Source organism: Agelaius phoeniceus, chromosome 20, assembly GCF_051311805.1.
Source record: "Agelaius phoeniceus isolate bAgePho1 chromosome 20, bAgePho1.hap1, whole genome shotgun sequence".
Lineage (NCBI taxonomy): Eukaryota > Metazoa > Chordata > Aves > Passeriformes > Icteridae > Agelaius > Agelaius phoeniceus.
Genome location: NC_135284.1, coordinates 8,394,756 through 8,412,870, shown reverse-complemented (window position 1 = coordinate 8,412,870; position 18,115 = coordinate 8,394,756). Strand labels below are relative to the sequence as shown.

At 45.7% G+C, this 18,115-nt stretch overlaps 1 protein-coding gene across 2 annotated transcripts; it reads right to left on the bottom strand.

Moving 5' to 3' along the window:
* Positions 1–1,059: 1,059 nt before the first annotated feature.
* On the bottom strand, positions 1,060–17,764 carry RCC1L (RCC1 like). 2 transcript variants are annotated; one of them, XM_054647256.2, is made up of 11 exons: positions 17,433–17,763; positions 16,193–16,322; positions 13,633–13,761; positions 12,768–12,834; positions 11,644–11,695; positions 10,045–10,129; positions 8,844–9,025; positions 7,335–7,419; positions 6,074–6,247; positions 4,585–4,670; positions 1,060–3,114 (listed from the first exon to the last, which is right to left on the bottom strand). In XM_054647256.2, exons 1-11 carry the CDS (start codon positions 17,697–17,699, stop codon positions 3,037–3,039), a joined length of 1,335 nt encoding a protein of 444 aa, XP_054503231.2. In that variant the 5' UTR covers positions 17,700–17,763; the 3' UTR covers positions 1,060–3,036. The 2 variants fall into 2 exon arrangements, with proteins under 2 accessions (XP_054503231.2, XP_077044907.1); XM_077188792.1 differs by lacking the exon at positions 1,060–3,114 and having other exon boundaries at positions 3,484–4,670; positions 17,433–17,764.
* Positions 17,765–18,115: the final 351 nt, after the last annotated feature.

The window sequence follows — 18,115 nt, the reverse complement described above, 5'->3', positions numbered from 1 at the left end:
CCCAGCTGGGCCACTGCAGTGCTTGGAGCTGCTCCTGCACAGGGCTCTGCACCAGGGGACCATCCTGAGGCCCTTCTGGGCTATTTTAAGCCCAACACACCAGCACAGTGCTGCTCTGAGGTGAATCACTTGTGCAATCAATGCCAAATCAAGTAGGTTATTCTAGTTCTAATTTGAGCTGCTCCCCGTGTGCATCCTTGGCCCAGACACTCTCTCACTGCAGGTATATTTAGGGATACTGGTATATTTTGGGATGTCTACTTTGCTATACTTTGAAGGACAAAATGATGCAAAGTTGCTTTGCAGTTCCCAGTGGTAGTGACCTGAAGCTACCCCAGCACAGCTGGGCTCCTGTGTGGGCCTGATCCTGCAGGAAGAGCAAAAGCCACAGAGGTTGGATCTGCCTTCAATAACAAGGGGGTGTGGCAGGGAAAGAGTGTTTTCATTTTCTGAGCTAACACTGAGCCATCAGCAACAGCAGCTCTCAAAGAATTGTATTTTACAAAGGGGAAAAACTGCTGCACAGCAGCAGCCAAAAGAAAGGAGTAAGAATCTGTGACAGCCAACCATGTAGATACAAAGGGCAGCAGAGGAGATGAAGGAAGAAGAAAAGTCAGGAGCAGGGCTGAGCCTGGGAAGAAGGGAGATGTGTGGGAAAGGCACTGTTACACTTTTATTCAGACATACTAATTCCTCATTACCCTGCTCTACTTCATTGGCAATAAAATTATTTCCCCAACATGAGTCTGCTGTGCCCACGATGGTAACAGGGGACCTGCTCCAAGCCACGTTTTCCTTCAGATTCTCTCTCCCTGTCCTGCTGATGGGGGAGGGATGACAGAGCAGGTTGGGGGGCACCTGGCTGAGGTCAAAATGCTCCCCCCACACTGTAACCAAACATGGGTGAGTGCTGGTGCTTGCCAGACTGCCCTCAGTGCCACCAACCTTGCTCCCACCAAGCAAAGGGGAGAATGCCCACAGCCACTACACAAACACCCCCACTGCACTAAGCCATACAACACTCCTATTCAGGGCTGAAGACCTCACTGGCATCTCATCAACACAAAGAATTTGCAATTTATTGCACAGCAAGAATGCAACACCAGGACTGAAACCAGCTCTTCAGAAGGCCCAGCCCCAAGGTGCATTGGGAAACAGCTGGGAGTGAGAGCAGCTGAGAGCCCAGCACCAACCAGCCCACCCAACAGCAACATCCATGAAGGGAATTGTTTGTTACACCTTTCTCACCAGTTTTTGTCCATGATTTCCATGTTTTAATGAGCCTCCTCAAGCTGACAGGGCAAACCTACTCCTGTAAGGCCAACAAGACATGCCTGAGCACTGCAAGTTGCCCAAGTTGCATGCAGAATCAGGTAAATGTAAATTAAAGCCAACCAAATGGGAGTTCATAGTGAAGGTCTGCCACTTTCATAGCAGCTTTCTGTTCTGCCTCACCCACCCAGCAACACCTGTCACACAGGAACATCAACAACTCAAGAGATGTGTCTCTATTTCCATGTACTTTGGTTCACCTTTCCTATAATTTATGCAAACCCTTTAAAACTTATTTAATCAAGGTAAAGTTTACAGAGCAAGTTTTGGTACAGAATTTCATCTAATGAAGCCAATATATGTGGTGTCCCACAGGCCATGGGTGCAATGCCTGACTACAGCACTGTAAATCCTGCAGGTATGGAGCTGGCTCAGCTGGCAGAAGTGGTTTCCTCTCACACAACTGTCAACCAAAATGCTGCAGTTCAAATGTAGATCCCATCAATGCATGAGCAGATCATGCTCAAGAACATTCCTATTACTACTGATAATGATTTTATAATCACTTTATTGAGAACCTACCAGCTTGGATTCCACCAAAATAGTTTGCACACTGGAAGTATCCCACACAGAGAGAAAAGACACAGCTCTGCCTGCCTGATGTTTGGAGTGCTGCACAGGAGTGTCCCACAGCTGGGTGTGAGATTGGGAAAGTGCCTGTCACAGTAACACACAGCTGTTGCACCCATCTCTGTCAGCTTGCTGCCACGAAGACACCAAGGAATGAAGCTCTGCTTCTTACCCATGAAGACTCCTTCCCCTGCTAGGCCATCCTGGAATCCCCTGCTAATTGCAACTGAGAGCCATAGCTCTGAAAACAGAAAGGGTGCAGGGAATCCAAACAAAATCAAAGGCAGTGATGTGTGATCAGCAAAAGGAGAAAAAGGTACCTGAGGGGCAGTGAGCACTGCTCACATCCATGCCTGAGCACTGACTCTGCAGGGCTTTGTTTCCAGCCTCCCTCACTAAGCTGGTTTGGCTGCTGTCCCCATCCATCTGTCCTCCTGCAGCACAGAGAGCCTGCTGTCTTCTTGGATAGTACTTACCCCTGCAAACAGGTTCTCACTCTTGCTGTTCCTTTGGTGTTCAGTCTTTAGCACTACCACAGAGAGCCTCCAACAGCCCAGAGACACATCACTGCCTGCAGGCAGGGGCTGTGCATCCCATTCTGCACAGCACAACAGCCTGGGCACACTGCAGCTCAGGGTGGCCACCCAGGACAGCTTCAAGACCTAGCATGACCACTCTTCCACATAACAGTAATTAAAAACCACACAACTTTTCCCTTGAGAAATAGTTTGGCTCTGCCCAATGCTGACACTCCAGAGCTGGTGACAGGAAATGTCCATATATCAATGTCCTGTGCTGTAGATTTCATCCCATGCCAGTCTTCCTTAAGGGAGATACTCCTCATCTTCAGGCACAGAGGGGCTCACCAGCTTGGGGCTGGGCCTCAGATCCTCTGGGAGTTCATCAGGAAGGAGCCAAGCACTCCTTGCATCCCACACTCCTCAGGGAATGTGCTTCCTTCCTGCAGCCAGGCCAGAGCATTCCAGAGATGCAGGGATGATAACACACCCAGACACTGCTATGGCTGTCTTTGCTCACAGTCACTTGGTTTCACAAAATGAGTTTTCCTTTCCAAGAAGCTTGTCACCAAGTCCCTGCATGGCCCTGGTGCAGTGCTGAGAGCCAGCAGCAGCCCTAGGTGAAAGACCTGACCATGCTCACCATATGATCAACTCCACAGGCCACATCCACCACCTCACCGGGCACAGTCACCTGGGTGAAACACAGCACACTGGGTTATTTATCACACCTGGCATTTCCCATTTCCCATCCTCCTTCCACTCAACATGCCAGCTAGTTTCACTGGCATTTGTACAATGCAAGAGCCAAGCAGAAAACACAGAAAGAGCAAGATTCAGCACCAGGCAACCTTGTGCACTGAGCTGTGAAATGACTCCTCTTTGTCCTTCACAGAAGCACACAAAGCTTTGGAAGGAGAAAGAAGAGCAGGCTCACTAGCAGAGAGAGAGGAGATTGGAGCCTCAGCCCATCTGCTCAGCAGCAGAAGCAGCAGGACTGAACAGAGCATAATCTAGACATGAGCAAGAGGATCTGCCCCAGCACCACAGGGATTTGCCTCTGCTTTCATCAGCAAGAAGTGGAACAAGGCAAAGGCTCAACTCAGCCTAAGGCAGTTTGTGCTTTGATGCTGAGACCAGCTCCTCACTCCTGAAGTTTATTCACTTAAAACTGACTTCAAACTTGAGGAAAGCAGAGTCTAAAAAAGCAAGTTTTTCCTCAGAGGCAAGAGACAGGACAGCAGCTGGTTCTAGGGCAGGAGGTGACAGACAGGGATCCAGTGCCACAGCACTGTCAGACAGGAGCTGGCTGTCTGAAAGGGCATAACCCCCAATGTCCACATCTGGGGAGATGAATTCAGAAATTCCACCCAGCCACAGCAGTGTGATTCTAGGCAAATGTTCCAGAGCTGGTCTGGCTTTGTTCATTTTTAAACAAAGAAGAGAACATACTACAGAAACACATTTACTGCAGGTTCAGACACAGCCAGGGACTCCAGGGTGGTCCCACTGATTGCCTCCCTCAGCCCCTACGTGGCCTTCATGGAGACCAGGAGCATCTGCTAGGCTGAACTCCAGAACCAAAGACTCTTCTACATCCACTGAGTTTGGCTCTCAGAGCCATGTGGGAGGAAGCAGTGGAACTGGAAGCACTGTGAGACAGCTGTGAACACAGCTGAGTAAGGATCTCCTGGATAACCTGACAGTCCAGTGACCCACCACTCTGTGGGCCTGAAGCCACTACTGACCAAAATGTTCACCTAATTTAGGTGAGTAATGATTTGGACAGATGACCAACACTGATGGGTTTCTTTGCAGCACATACAAACAGAAGAGCAGGTTAGAAGGGGAAGGAAGAGACAGTAAAGGTAGCAAGATGGTGGACAGCAAGGAGATAAAAACTGTTCAGATGTGGTGGCACAGCACCAGATGCTGTTTTAGGATTCAAAATCATTGCTGGCATAGCAGATTAAAACATTTACTGAATACCTCCATTCCCAGGCTCCACAAGGACCTCTGGAAAACAAAGCACTTCTACAGTCATAGCCTTCCACTCCTTTGAGAATTACTCAACAAAACCACACAGCAAATGATGGTCCATGCCCTCTGGATAACAAAAACTAGCCAAAGAATACACTCTTGGCCTTAATACCACCATCCTTACCCTCCATGGGAAATACTGGTCTTCCATTCTTCCAGTTCCCAGGCACCCTCTTAGATTCTTCCCCCACACAAACAGTTCTCCTCTGTCTACACAGGAGAAAAAAAGAGAAAAGAACAGAGTCATTAAAAAGGAAGAATTCTATTTGTGATGCTGACAAATGTGGCTACAGTGTTTCTGGGAGTATGCAGGGTTATACAGGCAGTATGACAGCTACCAGATTTACTTCATGTACAATAAATGTACTTGTGTTTGGAGAAAATGGTGCCTAATGAGCAGCAAAAGAAACAAGTTCTTTTACTTGTGCACAAGTCTTTGTTTCCCCCTCTTACACCAGCTGCTTTGGAATTTTATTTCAAGGAAAAGTGCAGCAGCAGAAATTCCAGGGAATCTTTTGTGAAGTGAATAATTAGTGCTGAAAGTTAAACAACTGCAGTTGATCTGTATCAGCTATCACCAGAGCAAATCCAGTGAGCAAGGCAGTGAGATCTGTCCCAGGCCAACACCTGGAGACTGCTTCCTTGACTGTCTAAAGCTGTGACCTTCTAATGACAGCCAGGGAAAGGCAAAAATTGGTGTTCAACACAGCTGAAGAGTCTTGAGCTCCTCAGGAAAACACAGAGATCTCAGAAGTGTTTGGATCAGCTCCACAGCAGCAACAACCAAAACACAATCTAGAACATAATTTTTATGTATGATTAACAATTTAATCAGAACACTGCCATTTAATCTAACTCTTCCTGAATACCAAGGGGAGCCCACTTACAAGCACCTTGCAACCAAAATGCCAGTGTCACACACACTGCTTGTCCCAAAGGACTCAGCCCTGGCCTTTTCTCCTGCTGCCAGCTCTGGATCTCTGAAACTGCTGCTTGATGTTAAATGCCTTTCAAATTTCAGAGGCTGGGAACCCACACAGGGTGCACAAAGCACAGCATATGAAATGCTTGGGTCTGCCCACCTCAGGGTGCTAATTCAGTTGGCCAGAAATGCCAAGAAACTCTGATATTTAGCTTCATTTAGACACAGTTTTAGTTTGTTCATTTACCACATAAATTTTCTAAACTGCTAAAGTGCAGCAGACTGATTCATTCTATACAGGAAAATGAAAAAAATCTGCTGGATTTTGTGTATGAGAAAGTGTTATTTGTCTTAACACAAAAAACTTTTCTCAATTAAAGCATAAGTTAACACAAAACATATGCCAGGAACCGTGTTGACACCTGTCTGGCTCCCTGCTGTTGCATTCCAGTGTGCCTTCAGTTTCAAGAAAGATGGGTGCATTTTTTGGGTGTGAGATTTTCTTTTTTTGTTTGTTTTGGAGTTGTTCTGGTTTTGGTTTTTGGTTTGTTGGTTTTTTTTTTTGGTTGGTTGGTTTTTTTGGTTTTTTGGGGTTTTTTTGGTTTTGGTTTTTGGTTTTTTTTGCTTTTTTTCTCTTCTGCCAACAGCACAGCAACATGACCTCTCCATGACAGCAGGATGAGAAACTTACTTGTAAGGGCTGCAAACTGGCTGAGCCCACAGCGAACACGAGCAACACGACTGTCTGGACTGAAGTCTGACCAGCCAAAAAGGCTGGGTGGGATCATCTCTGGCTCTGCTGTCTCTGTTAGGTTTGGTCCTTTCCCAAGAATTCCATATCCCCAGACAAAAACATTTCCTTCTTCTGCATTACAATAAGAACAAATTCTGTAAGAAAGCCTGTGCTTGTGAAATTCATGCCACAGCCAAAAGTTAATCAGAACCAAAGGGATATTTTCCTTTCTTCCAACTCAGTCTAACACTTTTTGATTATTTAAAATCTGCAAATAATGCAGATTTTAAATAATCAGATTTCCCATCCAAATGCCTCAATCTTTTCCTAAGCTATGCAAGCAAATCAAGCCCCCCAGGCAGAACTTTCATGGGGAAATAATGCCAACACAAGAGTGAGCTGGATAAAATACTACTGACTGACAAAGGTTGCAAGTTTACTATCATGGCTTTCTTCTTTGATGATTTTTCAAGTGGCAGTGAAGCTGTGGGCACTGTCAGACATGCCCAAAGCAGCAAGTGGATGTCACTCTGCCTGGCATTCTGCCTTAGCTGGGTGCCTGGGAAAGGCAACAGTTGCACATTAGTGTCACAAAGAGTAAGGGTCTATGTCAGCTAGCTCTGGCCCCTTCAGATTAGAAGCTCTGGTCAGCACAGTACTCCCATTATAAATATCAACATCCTCATGGAGATAATCTTTCAAGAAAGTAACACAATCCCCTCCCTCACCCCTTCATGCAGCAACCCCCAGCTGTGCTCCCCAGACCCTGACAGTCCGAAGAACAGTCACCAAGGACCTGCTGCACAGTCTCACTGCTCTCAGAGCTCTCTTCTTTCCATCCCAGTTCATTATTTATAAACAGGTCAGATTCACATGGAGTCTGAAGGGCTCTACTTTCTCTCAAGTACTGCCTTACTTCCTCCCCATACCCACACTCATCATAGGCCCCACTCAGTATGACCAGCAAAGGAGACCAGAAGGGCACACAGCCCCATGTTCCTGCTGCAGAGCACTCATAGCAGCCCACCCTGGAGCACTGCTCTGCACTAATGAAAACAACTCCTCTACACATTCTCAAATCATGTTTTTCAGTCTCCCAGCTCTCCCCACAACATACAGTATCTCCCTGTTTCCAGAAAACAAGATACTTGTTTCATAATGTTACAACCCACCCACCGTGCAGCCTTGCACTAGTGAATGATTCTAGAAATGAACTCACCTGTTAGCACAATGTTGCCAGTCCCTCCACAGGCAGCCTCCTTCACCTTCCCAATCTTGAATGGCAAATGCCTGGGAACATTCACCTGCACGAGATTGCAGAGGAGTTGTTAGAGACAAGGTAAACTACAAACCAGACATACATTTTAACTTGTTCTCTAGTTCTGGTTAGAGCTTACATACATTGGATCCTGATACAACCTTTATTGCCTGAATTATAAAATGAGTGCAAGTCCCAAAACTAAAAAAAAAAAAAAAAAAAAACCTACATGAAATTCACTAAGATGAGGACAAGGTGGAAAAAGTTGCCTACTGGAAAGCTTACATGCATGGCAACAAGGCTGACAATGACTAATAACTGCTGCTTATCTCTGCCTTTTAAAGTCAGACACAGTGAGAAGGTCAATAGGTGAGCATGTCTTCAAGGCTTCACACTGGATGAGATCACTAAAATTCAATCTGCAGTGGCATTTTTGAACATACTTCAAAATGGAAAAATTATTTCAAGAAAATCACATTATTTGGTACAGTCCAACACAACATATGTACACAGCTTGACATATGTAAAGAGCAATCTTTGATTTCGTGGCTCTGCCATTCTACACTCTGGACTGCATCTATATTTTAGCTCAGACTCATTTTTGGCAAACATGCCATTCATCCATTTCAGATGCCACAGCCCTCCACTACACACCCAGCCAGGAAAACTGCTACACTGCACAGTCTGATTGATGTCCTCAGGCATTATGGGTCCCAGCATTCAGCCCTACACTAAGGTTACACCAGGAGAAGCACAGGAAACAAAGCTTTCTAAAATTTTACCAAAGCTATTCTAATACAATTGTCTGCTCTTAGCCTCCCACCAAGAGTAACTTAAGTATTAATTTCTTGACTCCATTTCCTAAAGTAGCTGTAACATGAGACCAACAGCCTAATTACCCCAGTGTGAAGACAGCACTCTACCAATGCCCCATGTAAGTTTGCTAAAAAAAAAACCCCTTTTATCTGTGAGACACTGGAATTTGCTTAGGACTCAGTTTATAAACCCACTAAGGATGTCCATGAAAAATTCTCCAGCATTCAAGGTTGACTGGAAGGGACTTCCAAGGGCCATCTGGATCAGCACTAAGCTCAAAGTAGCATCACTTGAAATCCTAGATTAGCCAGCCAAAAAACTCATTCCTGTCCTGAAATTAGCAAAAGCACTTGAGCTGGGTCTCAATTTGGTGCAAAGTCCATGGGATGGAGAAAGAACATGGAGTTCTTAGGCTAGCAAACTGGGCTGAGGTGACACAAACCTTTGCCTATCAAAGCAGGGAAATACTCTGCCCCCTAAAGCTCCACAAACATGTCACACAGGTTGGTTTTGTGAGCTTATGTAAAACCAGCCTGCTAGTGGTGTTTGGATCTGCTGTCAAAAGAATCCAGAACAGGGAGAAACATGTAATTTTTAACTCTGTGCCCAGCTGCTCAACTGAACACATAAAAACACACCCTCAGGTCAACTGACCTGTGTGGTTTCTGTGACAGAGGCCAGCTGCAAGTATTCTGAATTTCCCCAGCCAAAGACATCTCCTTCCTCTGAAACAGCCAGACAGCAGTCCCCATAGGAAGAGACCTGGATAATGTTCACTCCAGCAATGTCACCATGCAGCTTAGTAGGAACACTGGTGATGTTATAGTGTCCAAGACCTGAAAGGAAAAAATAATTATGATTATGAAGATTATGAAGAATTTTTTTTTCCAGACACACTTTTAATGCCTGCATAGGACCATTTTTGTCATGCTATAACAAAACCACCCTTCCTCTGAAATAAATCTGTCCATACTGCTTACTGTCCAGCAGCTGCCACAGACAAGCAGCCACAAACACACTTGCCCTAGGCAAAGCCACCTCTCTGGAGTACACAACAGCTTCATCCAATCACACCCAAAAGAGTCTCCTATCTCTTGTCTGCATGGACCAAAGTGTTTGAAGAACAGTAACCATGCAAGGCAGGTATCCCAAAGGGATGAAATTTCACCAACTGGCTGCTTCCTGTCTTCCAAAAGGAGAGCCATGAGTGCTAGCACACTGCCATCAGTTAGATAACAGCAGGGAAAATGGCAAAAGAGGTTGGGAAGCAAATACTTTACAGGACAAAATGCTGTCTGGAAAAGAGACCAGAATGTAGATGACAGCTGAGTTATGCTATATTGGCACAACAGAATCATGGGAAGAACTCAGCTTTGGGAGCAGCAAAACTAACAGTAGCAATGACTGTGAGGAGGAAGTGCTCTGCAGCAAAAGCCACCACAAAAAGGGCCTGCCCAAGGATCTGATGCTAAAACATGCAACAGCTACCAAGGTGTTTGTCAGTTCAAAAGAGCAGAACAGACCCAAAGAATCAGGAAGGCAAAGCTGCCATCAAACTGAAGAGCAAAGCTGCCCATGTCACTTCCACATCCCCTCAGAAGCTTTACACAGCTGATACACTCTCCTCTCACTGCATGCTGGGATTGCCAGGGCAGCATCCTAAAGCTCCTCAAAAACTGAACTGGATTGTCTCAGTTTGGTTACACAAGAATACTGAAAACATCTACACACAACTGGAAACATGAGCAGCCCCTTTCTGTCCACACACATGGCAAATACACATGGTAACTTCTCCATCAGGACAGCTTGCTAGATGCATTAATTCCCTGAAAAGCAAGCCCAGCTGAGTTCCTACCTGTTTGTCCATCAGCTCCCCATCCACAAGCATAGACTGAACCTTTCTTGGTTCTAAACAGACTGTGGTCCTGCCCACACACAACCTGCACACAAACAAGAACTCAGTCAGGAAAGGTTCCATGCCCAGACTTGATTTAGTGAAGCATTACTGACAGACAAATTGAGCAATGAACCTCTGTGATGTCCATCAGCTCAGATTTTGACCTTTTCCTCCTGATCACATGGCTCTCAAGAAAGGGAAGACCAAGAACCACAAGATACAACACAGAAAACAGCAGAATTTTTTTTATGGAAAGTGATGCTGCAGTTGATTTGTTTTAAGATCTAAAACAAGGAAAGAAAGCTTGATTCAGCAGTACAGCACAACAAAAGCAGCAAAGAGTAAATGAGAGCTCTCCCTTCACAGGATTCTAACCACATCATTCTTGATGCCAGCTACAAACTGCTGTGGATTCTTTGCCATGTAAGTGCTCAAGGCACACAGCTGTTCTCAAATCTGTATTTATGCTGAACTAGCCATCATGTCTGCCACAGGCCTGGCATGAATTAAAGCCAAGGAAAAAGCCATTCAAAAGCAGACATTAAAAATTAAACAAAGATTAAAGGGATTTAATCAACAAGTTAAGAGAGTGACTACCAATACTAACCACATAACTGCAGTTATCAAAGTACAAAGAGGTACCAAGTATCCAACCCCCCAAAAAAAGAAAATCATGCAAAGTCCAAAGAGAAGTTTTACAAGCCTAAATCAAAACAGTTTTAGGATGAACACAGCACAGTCTCATCAGGTAGGTGTAAATGAATGACCCTTCCTTGGAACAGGAGCAATATCTGTCCCTGTATGGCTACAGGGGCACAGACACACCAATAAATTGCTCCTGTGCATGGGAATACTGCAGCCATGGCAGGTGTTTCTGCTGCCTGCAGTCCCTTGCTCTCCTAGGAACCCGAGCTAAGTGATGGCTGATCTAAGTGGATGGTTTCACAGCTCATTTCTGAAAAGGCAAAGACAAAATTTAAACTCCTAAGCAATATAAAAGTGACAAAAGGGAACAAGAAATCACGACAGAAGAGAGTAGTGGAGAGCCCAGAAGCAGACACAGTACTCTGAGTGTGGCTGAGTAGAAAAGAAGAATTATCTTGACCTGCAGGTAACACTCCCAATGCAGCCCAGGGTATCAGCAGCCTTCTCTACAGCAAAGCACATTGCTGGGTCATGGTCAGCCTGGTGTATCCTGGGCCCTTTCCCACACAGCTGCCTCCCAGACAGTCACCCCTAGCCCAGGGTGGTGTCTGAAATTGCTCTTCAGCAGCAACAGGACTTGGCCATTTCCACTGCTGAACCTGATGAGGTTCATGTAGGCCTATTTCTCCAGCCTCTGGTTTATCAGTCACTCCTCAGAGTTTTGTCATCTGCTATCTGCTGGGGAACCCTCTGTGATCCACCTCATTAGTGAAACCATAAACAGGATTGGACATCAGATCCCTGGGGAACCCCACTTGATACTGGTTCCAACTGGGCTTCAAGCCAGTGGCTGCCACCCTCTGAGCTGGTTCAGCTGCTCCCAATCCATTTTCAGGACTGAGCTCCTCTCACCTGAACAACTTTGCTGTCAAATTCCTTCAGCTGATGAATGAGATGGCTTCCACTGGATACCAAACAATCACCAAGAAGAGAAAAGGCAACACAGAGGATTTCAGAAGACTGCAAAAAAAAACACAAAGGGAAACCTGCCTCTACTGAAAGCCATTTTATTACCACAAGTAGAGAAATTTGTTTGCATGTAGTTTCATTGCAAAATATCTGCACGAAGAAGGAACATAATTCTGTATTCTCTTATTTAAGAAGTTAAGAACTGTCATTTTTTAAATATAAGCTCTTGTGACTGGGGGTAGGGGCAACCCTCAAAGGCAGTCCCTAGTCTAGAATGAGCAGAGACACCACATAATACTGCAGTACCCAAACAAACACTCCACCTAGCTAGGGATAATCCAGATATCCCAGAGAACAGTGCAGTGCTAACATCCCTGTCCTTTTTTCACAATACCAGGAATTATGAACAATTCAATGACTGACTTCCAGTACCAAGACTAACAAAAGCTACCTAATTACAGCTATTTTCTCAAACTTCACAGACCAAGTGTTGTGGATCATAGAGCAATTTTTGGTCCTACTAAGGAATCAGAAACTCAACATATTCCCACTATTCACTTACTCTATCATACAGAGCATTTTGAGCCTATGCTTTGGTGAGACCCACAAAAAACTCAATGAAGGAAAATTTGCACTACAGACTCAGAGGCAGTTACAGCAGACACTTAACAAGAGGATGCCTCTTTCATAATTAAATTGCACTTCCAACATCCTCCAGAACAGCACATGTACTCTGAGCAGCTAAAGGGAGAGAGCCCAACTACTAACACCAACTACCTCAAGCAATTTATGAAGGCTGGGTTCTCCCACTATGCCCTGCAAGAACTGTCCCATGCTGACACTCTTTTGTCTCTTGTGACTGCTGTCAGTAGAGTGCCCAGCATGGATTCCAAGTCAGGCTGTTTGTATGCTGCCTGCAGGACAAAAGCCTGTTGTTCTCAGACTCCTTTATCATAACTGGCATGCTTATACTACCAGACCTTTTCCCCCTTCAGGCCTTTCTGCAGGGTTGTTCTCATGCAATATGTTTCCAACAATAAGAAAGTTCAGGATCTTTGATTTCTCACCTGTAAATTTCATCTTCAACAACCTTCCGGCCACACTGTCCATAAGAATTGTTTCCCATTGTGAAAACTGAAAAACAATTATAAAACACACTAGAGCTTTATTACTGCCTCTCTTCAGGTCCTCAAAATATTTTCAGGCAGTTCTAAGTCTGAAAGGTGGAGCACAGCAATGTAAATATTGCCATAAGCTTTTTTCCAACCCATTTGAATAAAGTGACTGAATCAATTTTCACCAGCAGCACCCAGCAGTATTGCTGCAGGCACAGAGCAGTACCTGGAGCCTGCTGTCTGTCTCAGGGGGAATTCCCAGTTCATCCTGCCACTGTCAAACACACTCAGAAACAGATCAGCACTCCCACAGGAGTGGGAATCAATGAACCAACCAGCTCACCCACTAAGAAGCTGCACTGGATCACTTGGTGCAGCACTGAAGCCACTGCACCAGAGTTCCCAGAGATCTTCTCTATAAAGGACTATTAATTAATTAATTGCTTTTATAAACATTGCACTCTGGGACTTAAAGGAGAAGTAACACAGGAGCACTGGCGTAGTCACTCAAGTCTGCATTCAAAAACACATCAGAGTGAAGAGGACACACAGACTGCACTCAGCCAGGCCTGGGGCTAGAGAAACAAACCTTGGAGTAAAAAGCTCCCAACACATTTACAGCTTGAGCCAAGAGAAGCTCACAGCTTTCCCTTGCAGAAGCAATCCCACAAAGGCCAGCAGCTGCCTGCATCCCACTTGCAGTGCAAAGAGCCCACCTGGGATATAGTTCTAAAGGACAGAAGACAATTGTTTTCAAGCTTTTAGTAAAAGCATAGCCAGGCACCCACAGACATCAGCAGCACAAGCAACACTGTACCTCCTTCACTATCTGTCAGGACCAGGGAATGGGCTCTCCCACAGGACACCTGCAAGACTCGAGTTTGCTGGGGTTTCTCCAGTGGTAATGGAATTGGAGATGGTTCCAAGACATATTCATAGCCCTTAGCTTAAGGAAAAGAGAACAATTTTAAGTCAGTAGATTCCACAAAGTAAATTCAACATCCATCTGCTGATCCTGTTGTACATTCACACACTCATTCTTGCTTTGTTATAAAAGCAGATACATTTTAGAAAGCCAAGACACTAACCAAAGAGGCTGGCAGGGATTTAGCACAGAGGGAAGAAGGTAAAAGCTATGGAGACAGCTGAAGCCAATCACTGCCTAAACAAAACTCCCCCATAACTCCAGAGTGAATGTTATTAAGGCTTCAGGTGGCAGAATTGTGAAACTGAGGCATTCACCCACATGTTCAACCACTTCAGTTGAGCTTAATACCATGCACAAACATTCTGTGCAACTGGGGATATTGCAAGCAAGGTACAAGAGCAACAATCACAAAAATGTATCAGAAAAGGTGAACAAAAAAATCTTGAAGAAAAGTAGATTACAGGCACTTTCACAAATAAGGAATGCAAGTAAGACTAGCTAGGCTAAGTCCATAGGGAATAAGACATCCAACGTTTATGAAAAATGACATGCTGTACTTTAAAAAGATTTAGCAACTTGAAGAACAGGGATGGAATCAGTTACAGTCAACTGGGGATGGGGGGAAAGAACAGCAAACCATAAATCAATAGTAGGGAAAAAGTTAGGAGGAGATAAAAAGCCTGGATATCAAAGTTACTGTAATAAGTGAAATCAAATCCTGGAGGACCCAAAGCAATATTGCACACAGGCAGCAGTGCTTTACTGGTTCTCAATAAAAATAAAAACTAAAAAAAAAACACCACAACAACAACAACAAAACCAACTAAACAAACAACAACAGAAAACCCACCTAAGATGAAAAAAAATTAAAATTAAAAAATCTACACAAGGTTTTTTGCAGTAAGACACTACTGGATGTGAGGACAGGCAGCTTGCCAATGGTGGGCATCTGCCATGCAATAGAGCAGGAACTTAAAGACAACCAACTCTACCTGCCTACAAACACCTGGAAGCCACAAAGCAAAATAACCTTTTCCTCTGTCTGCTCCCTCCAGCAGAAAGACACATGCTACTGGGATCTGTAGTAACCAGCACTGAGAGCTGGGGGGATTGGGAGAAAAGAGACAATGAGGTGGGTAAGGAACAGGGGGTGAGTGTGAAATATGAGGAGTTTAGATGCAACCATCTAAAAGTCAGAAGGCTGCAAACTCCCTTGGAAATGTAGCACCTACAGCAACACAGTGCTGGAAGCAGCAGGCACCAAAGTCAGTCTGGAAAACAGCAATGGGCAGCACATCCCAAAGGAAAGCTTGCCTGGTGGGACATTAAACATGAAGATGAGCAATCCCACTGATCTTCACCACATTTTCAACTGATCTTGCCAAACACATTCTCTTACTTAGCAAGGCTTGAGCTGCAAAACTATTTAACCTACTTCTAGATTCTCTGACAAAAACAATTTCCAGGTCAGATGAAAACCAAGGTAATTGCAAGACACTCCTAAGATATCAGCACATACATGAGACCCAGCAAGAGCTGAAAGCTTTAAAGGCAGAAGTGAGCAAAGCTGCTGCAGCCCCAGCATTCTGCAGCTGCTGTTTGAGCACACACTTGCTGTGTGTTCACACTCTCACAGCACTACCCAGTGTGCACCACAAAGCAGCACCACTGCAAACCCCAACATGCTGCAATCTTCTTTTGCTTCTCCACCAAGTTTAATCTTCTGCCATATCAGACACACCTGACCTTGATGGATTACACTCTTTTATATCATGATGATAAAAAATGCTTTTATTGTGATTTTCCTCAACTGTTTATGGAGGAATGTCTATGCAGTCAGTCCTTCTATGAGGAAAGTTTGGGTTTTTCCTGTCTTCAGTGGTAGGTGGCAATGTTCTGCACAAAAATTGCTTTCCTATATGAGTTTGAGAGCCTGGTGTAAGACAAAATTACTGAAAAACAAGTTTTTCCTTCAAAATGCAACCTACTATTAAAATAATTTTAAAACAAACCCTACAGATTCACAAAAACCCCACAGACTGTATAAAAAAACTAACTAGGGAGGGAAGGAGGACTAAAGGCCTTTAGTTTATAAATGCAATCCATCCTGCCAAAATGATTTTATTAATTACTGTGCCTACTACCAAACTATAGATTCAAAGCCACAAATTAACCAACATCACACTGTGCAGGATGAACAGCTACATTCCTATCCAGGTGAAACTAATTAAGTGCAGTGTGCAGAACAGAGGCACAGGCTGACCAATTACAAAGCACACAAAAACACATATGGATTTTAGAAAAAGATCTATTTAAAAAAATAAAGCACAGCCTGTGACTGCATCAAAGCCTCCTGATGTTTCTCACAGCTCCAAACACACAGAGATTCCTGTACCACAGGGAGACTGCAGTGTCACCTTGTAAGTTTTTAAAACATTTAAATCCTCACTTTGATCTCTTCTGCTCCTCTGGAATCCAAGCTGGGAATCCTTGTTGAGCCCCATGCCCCACACTTTGGTGATGTCTCTGGTATTGGAAGCCAGCAGTGTGAATCCATAACCACAGGCAGCAGAAGATATCTTTGAAGACAGACAAAACCCACATCATCCAGTTAGAAACTGTGGCTTAGAAAAGGAAATTTCACTCCATGTCACTTGTTCATCAGCATTCATTCTTCATTAAGCTACATTCACATGCAGCCCAAATTCATGGCATGTATGGTCTTCCAAAAATTATCAGTCTTCTGTGATAAGCACAATGGTGAAAACTCGGGTCCAACCATTCTGCCTTCAAAGTTTTGGTTTTGTGTGCATACATCTTTATTTCTGCATTATCTTGGTCCCATTCAACACCACAGAAAGACCTGTTTGCTGACCTGCATCAGCAGATTAAAAAAATATTTAAATTTAAAAAAAGCAAGATACAGAGATGTTAAGAGAATAACATTTTGCTCCTTTTGACAAAAAAAGCCCAGCATAAGAGGCACATGAGGAGCACTGCGGTCACTTGGTGCTCAGTCTAGAGAAATTGAGCCTGAGGTCAGATCTCAAGGGGGCTGCAGAGAGGCAGCCCCGACCTCTGCTCTGGGACCAGGGACAGGACCCGAGGGCAGCTGTGCCAGGGGAGGTTCAGATCGGATTTCAGGAAAAGGTTCTACCCCCAGAGGGTGGTGAACAGGCTCCCCAGGGAATGGCCCCAGTAGGGCTCGGACAACTCTCAAGTGCAGGGTGGGATTGTTGGGCTGTCCTGCGCAGGACCAGGTGTGGGACTCCCTCATCCTTCTGGGTCCCCTCCAACTCAAGATATTCTATGAATGCCCTGACTTCCTCTGCACTCGAAAGCAGAGCACGAGTCAAACACGTAGGCAAAAGAATAACATGATTTTTAACACAAGCTTCCCGTTTGTCAGGTGGGAACAGCCAATGAAGAGGCCCATTTTATGTGGCAAATGCTCTTCACATCCTGGCTCTCTAACGCCTCTGACAAAATTACAAATACGCATTTTCTAAACTATATGCTGCTGCAGTTGAAACAGTCATCATCCCAAGCGATACCACTATATCGATAAAAAACACTGAATCACGGCAAAGCCTTTAAACCCGATCCAGTTTCTCGGCTGTGCTAAGCCCTGAGCAAGCTCCGGAGGCCGGGGCAGACACGCTGGCCCCAGCGAACCGGGCCGGGCCCACCTTGTCCTCGGTCTCCAGGCGGTACGGCGTGGGCTGGATGCGCCGCGGCTTCTTCCAGCCCGCGTCCGGCTTCACGAAGCTGGGGATGCCCAGGGCGCCCGAGTAGCTGAAGCCCCACACGAACACGCGGTCCTTGCGCCTGGCCGCCTTCCCCGCGTACTGGAACACCGGGGCAGCCTCCTCGGCCTCCCGCAGCTGGCGGGTGCTCGGTGGCCCCGCCGACACGGAGAAGCCCCTGCAGAGCAGGCGCCGCGCCAGCCCCGCCATCGCTGCCCTCAGGCCGCCGCCATCTTGGCCGCCCTCACACGCGGGCGCGCGCGGCGTCAGCTCCCTGCGCGCATGCGCGCGGCCACGGCGCGCGTCTCTTAAAGGGGCCACACCGCCTTCTGAGCGGAGCGTGTGCACCTGCTCAGACCCTGGCCTACGTCTGAACTTAGAGCCAGGCCTGAGCCTACAGCCCGGCCCAAAGCCACGCCTAAACCGACACCCCGACCTAGGGCTAAATCTAAACACACCCCCAGAGCCCAGTGTGGGCTTAGACCCAGCGCCAGGCAATCAAAACTAAAACACCCAGCACAAACCTACAGGTCGACCCAGCGCCATCCCAAACCCGAAGGCAGCCCCGTCTGGCACAGCAATGGCGGGGCTGGCTGGGCCGGTGGCCAAATGCAAAACGAAATTCC

Coding starts and splice junctions, on each gene's coding strand:
- RCC1L (XM_077188792.1), bottom strand. CDS start 17,699: ATGGCGGGGCTGGCGCGGCGCCTGCTCTGCAGGGGCTTCTCCGTGTCG. Junction 11,696..12,767: donor GTTGAAGATGAAATTTACAG/GTGAGAAATCAA, acceptor TTTGGTATCCAG/TGGAAGCCATCTCATTCATC. Junction 9,026..10,044: donor GGGAGCTGATGGACAAACAG/GTAGGAACTCAG, acceptor TTTTCCTTTCAG/GTCTTGGACACTATAACATC.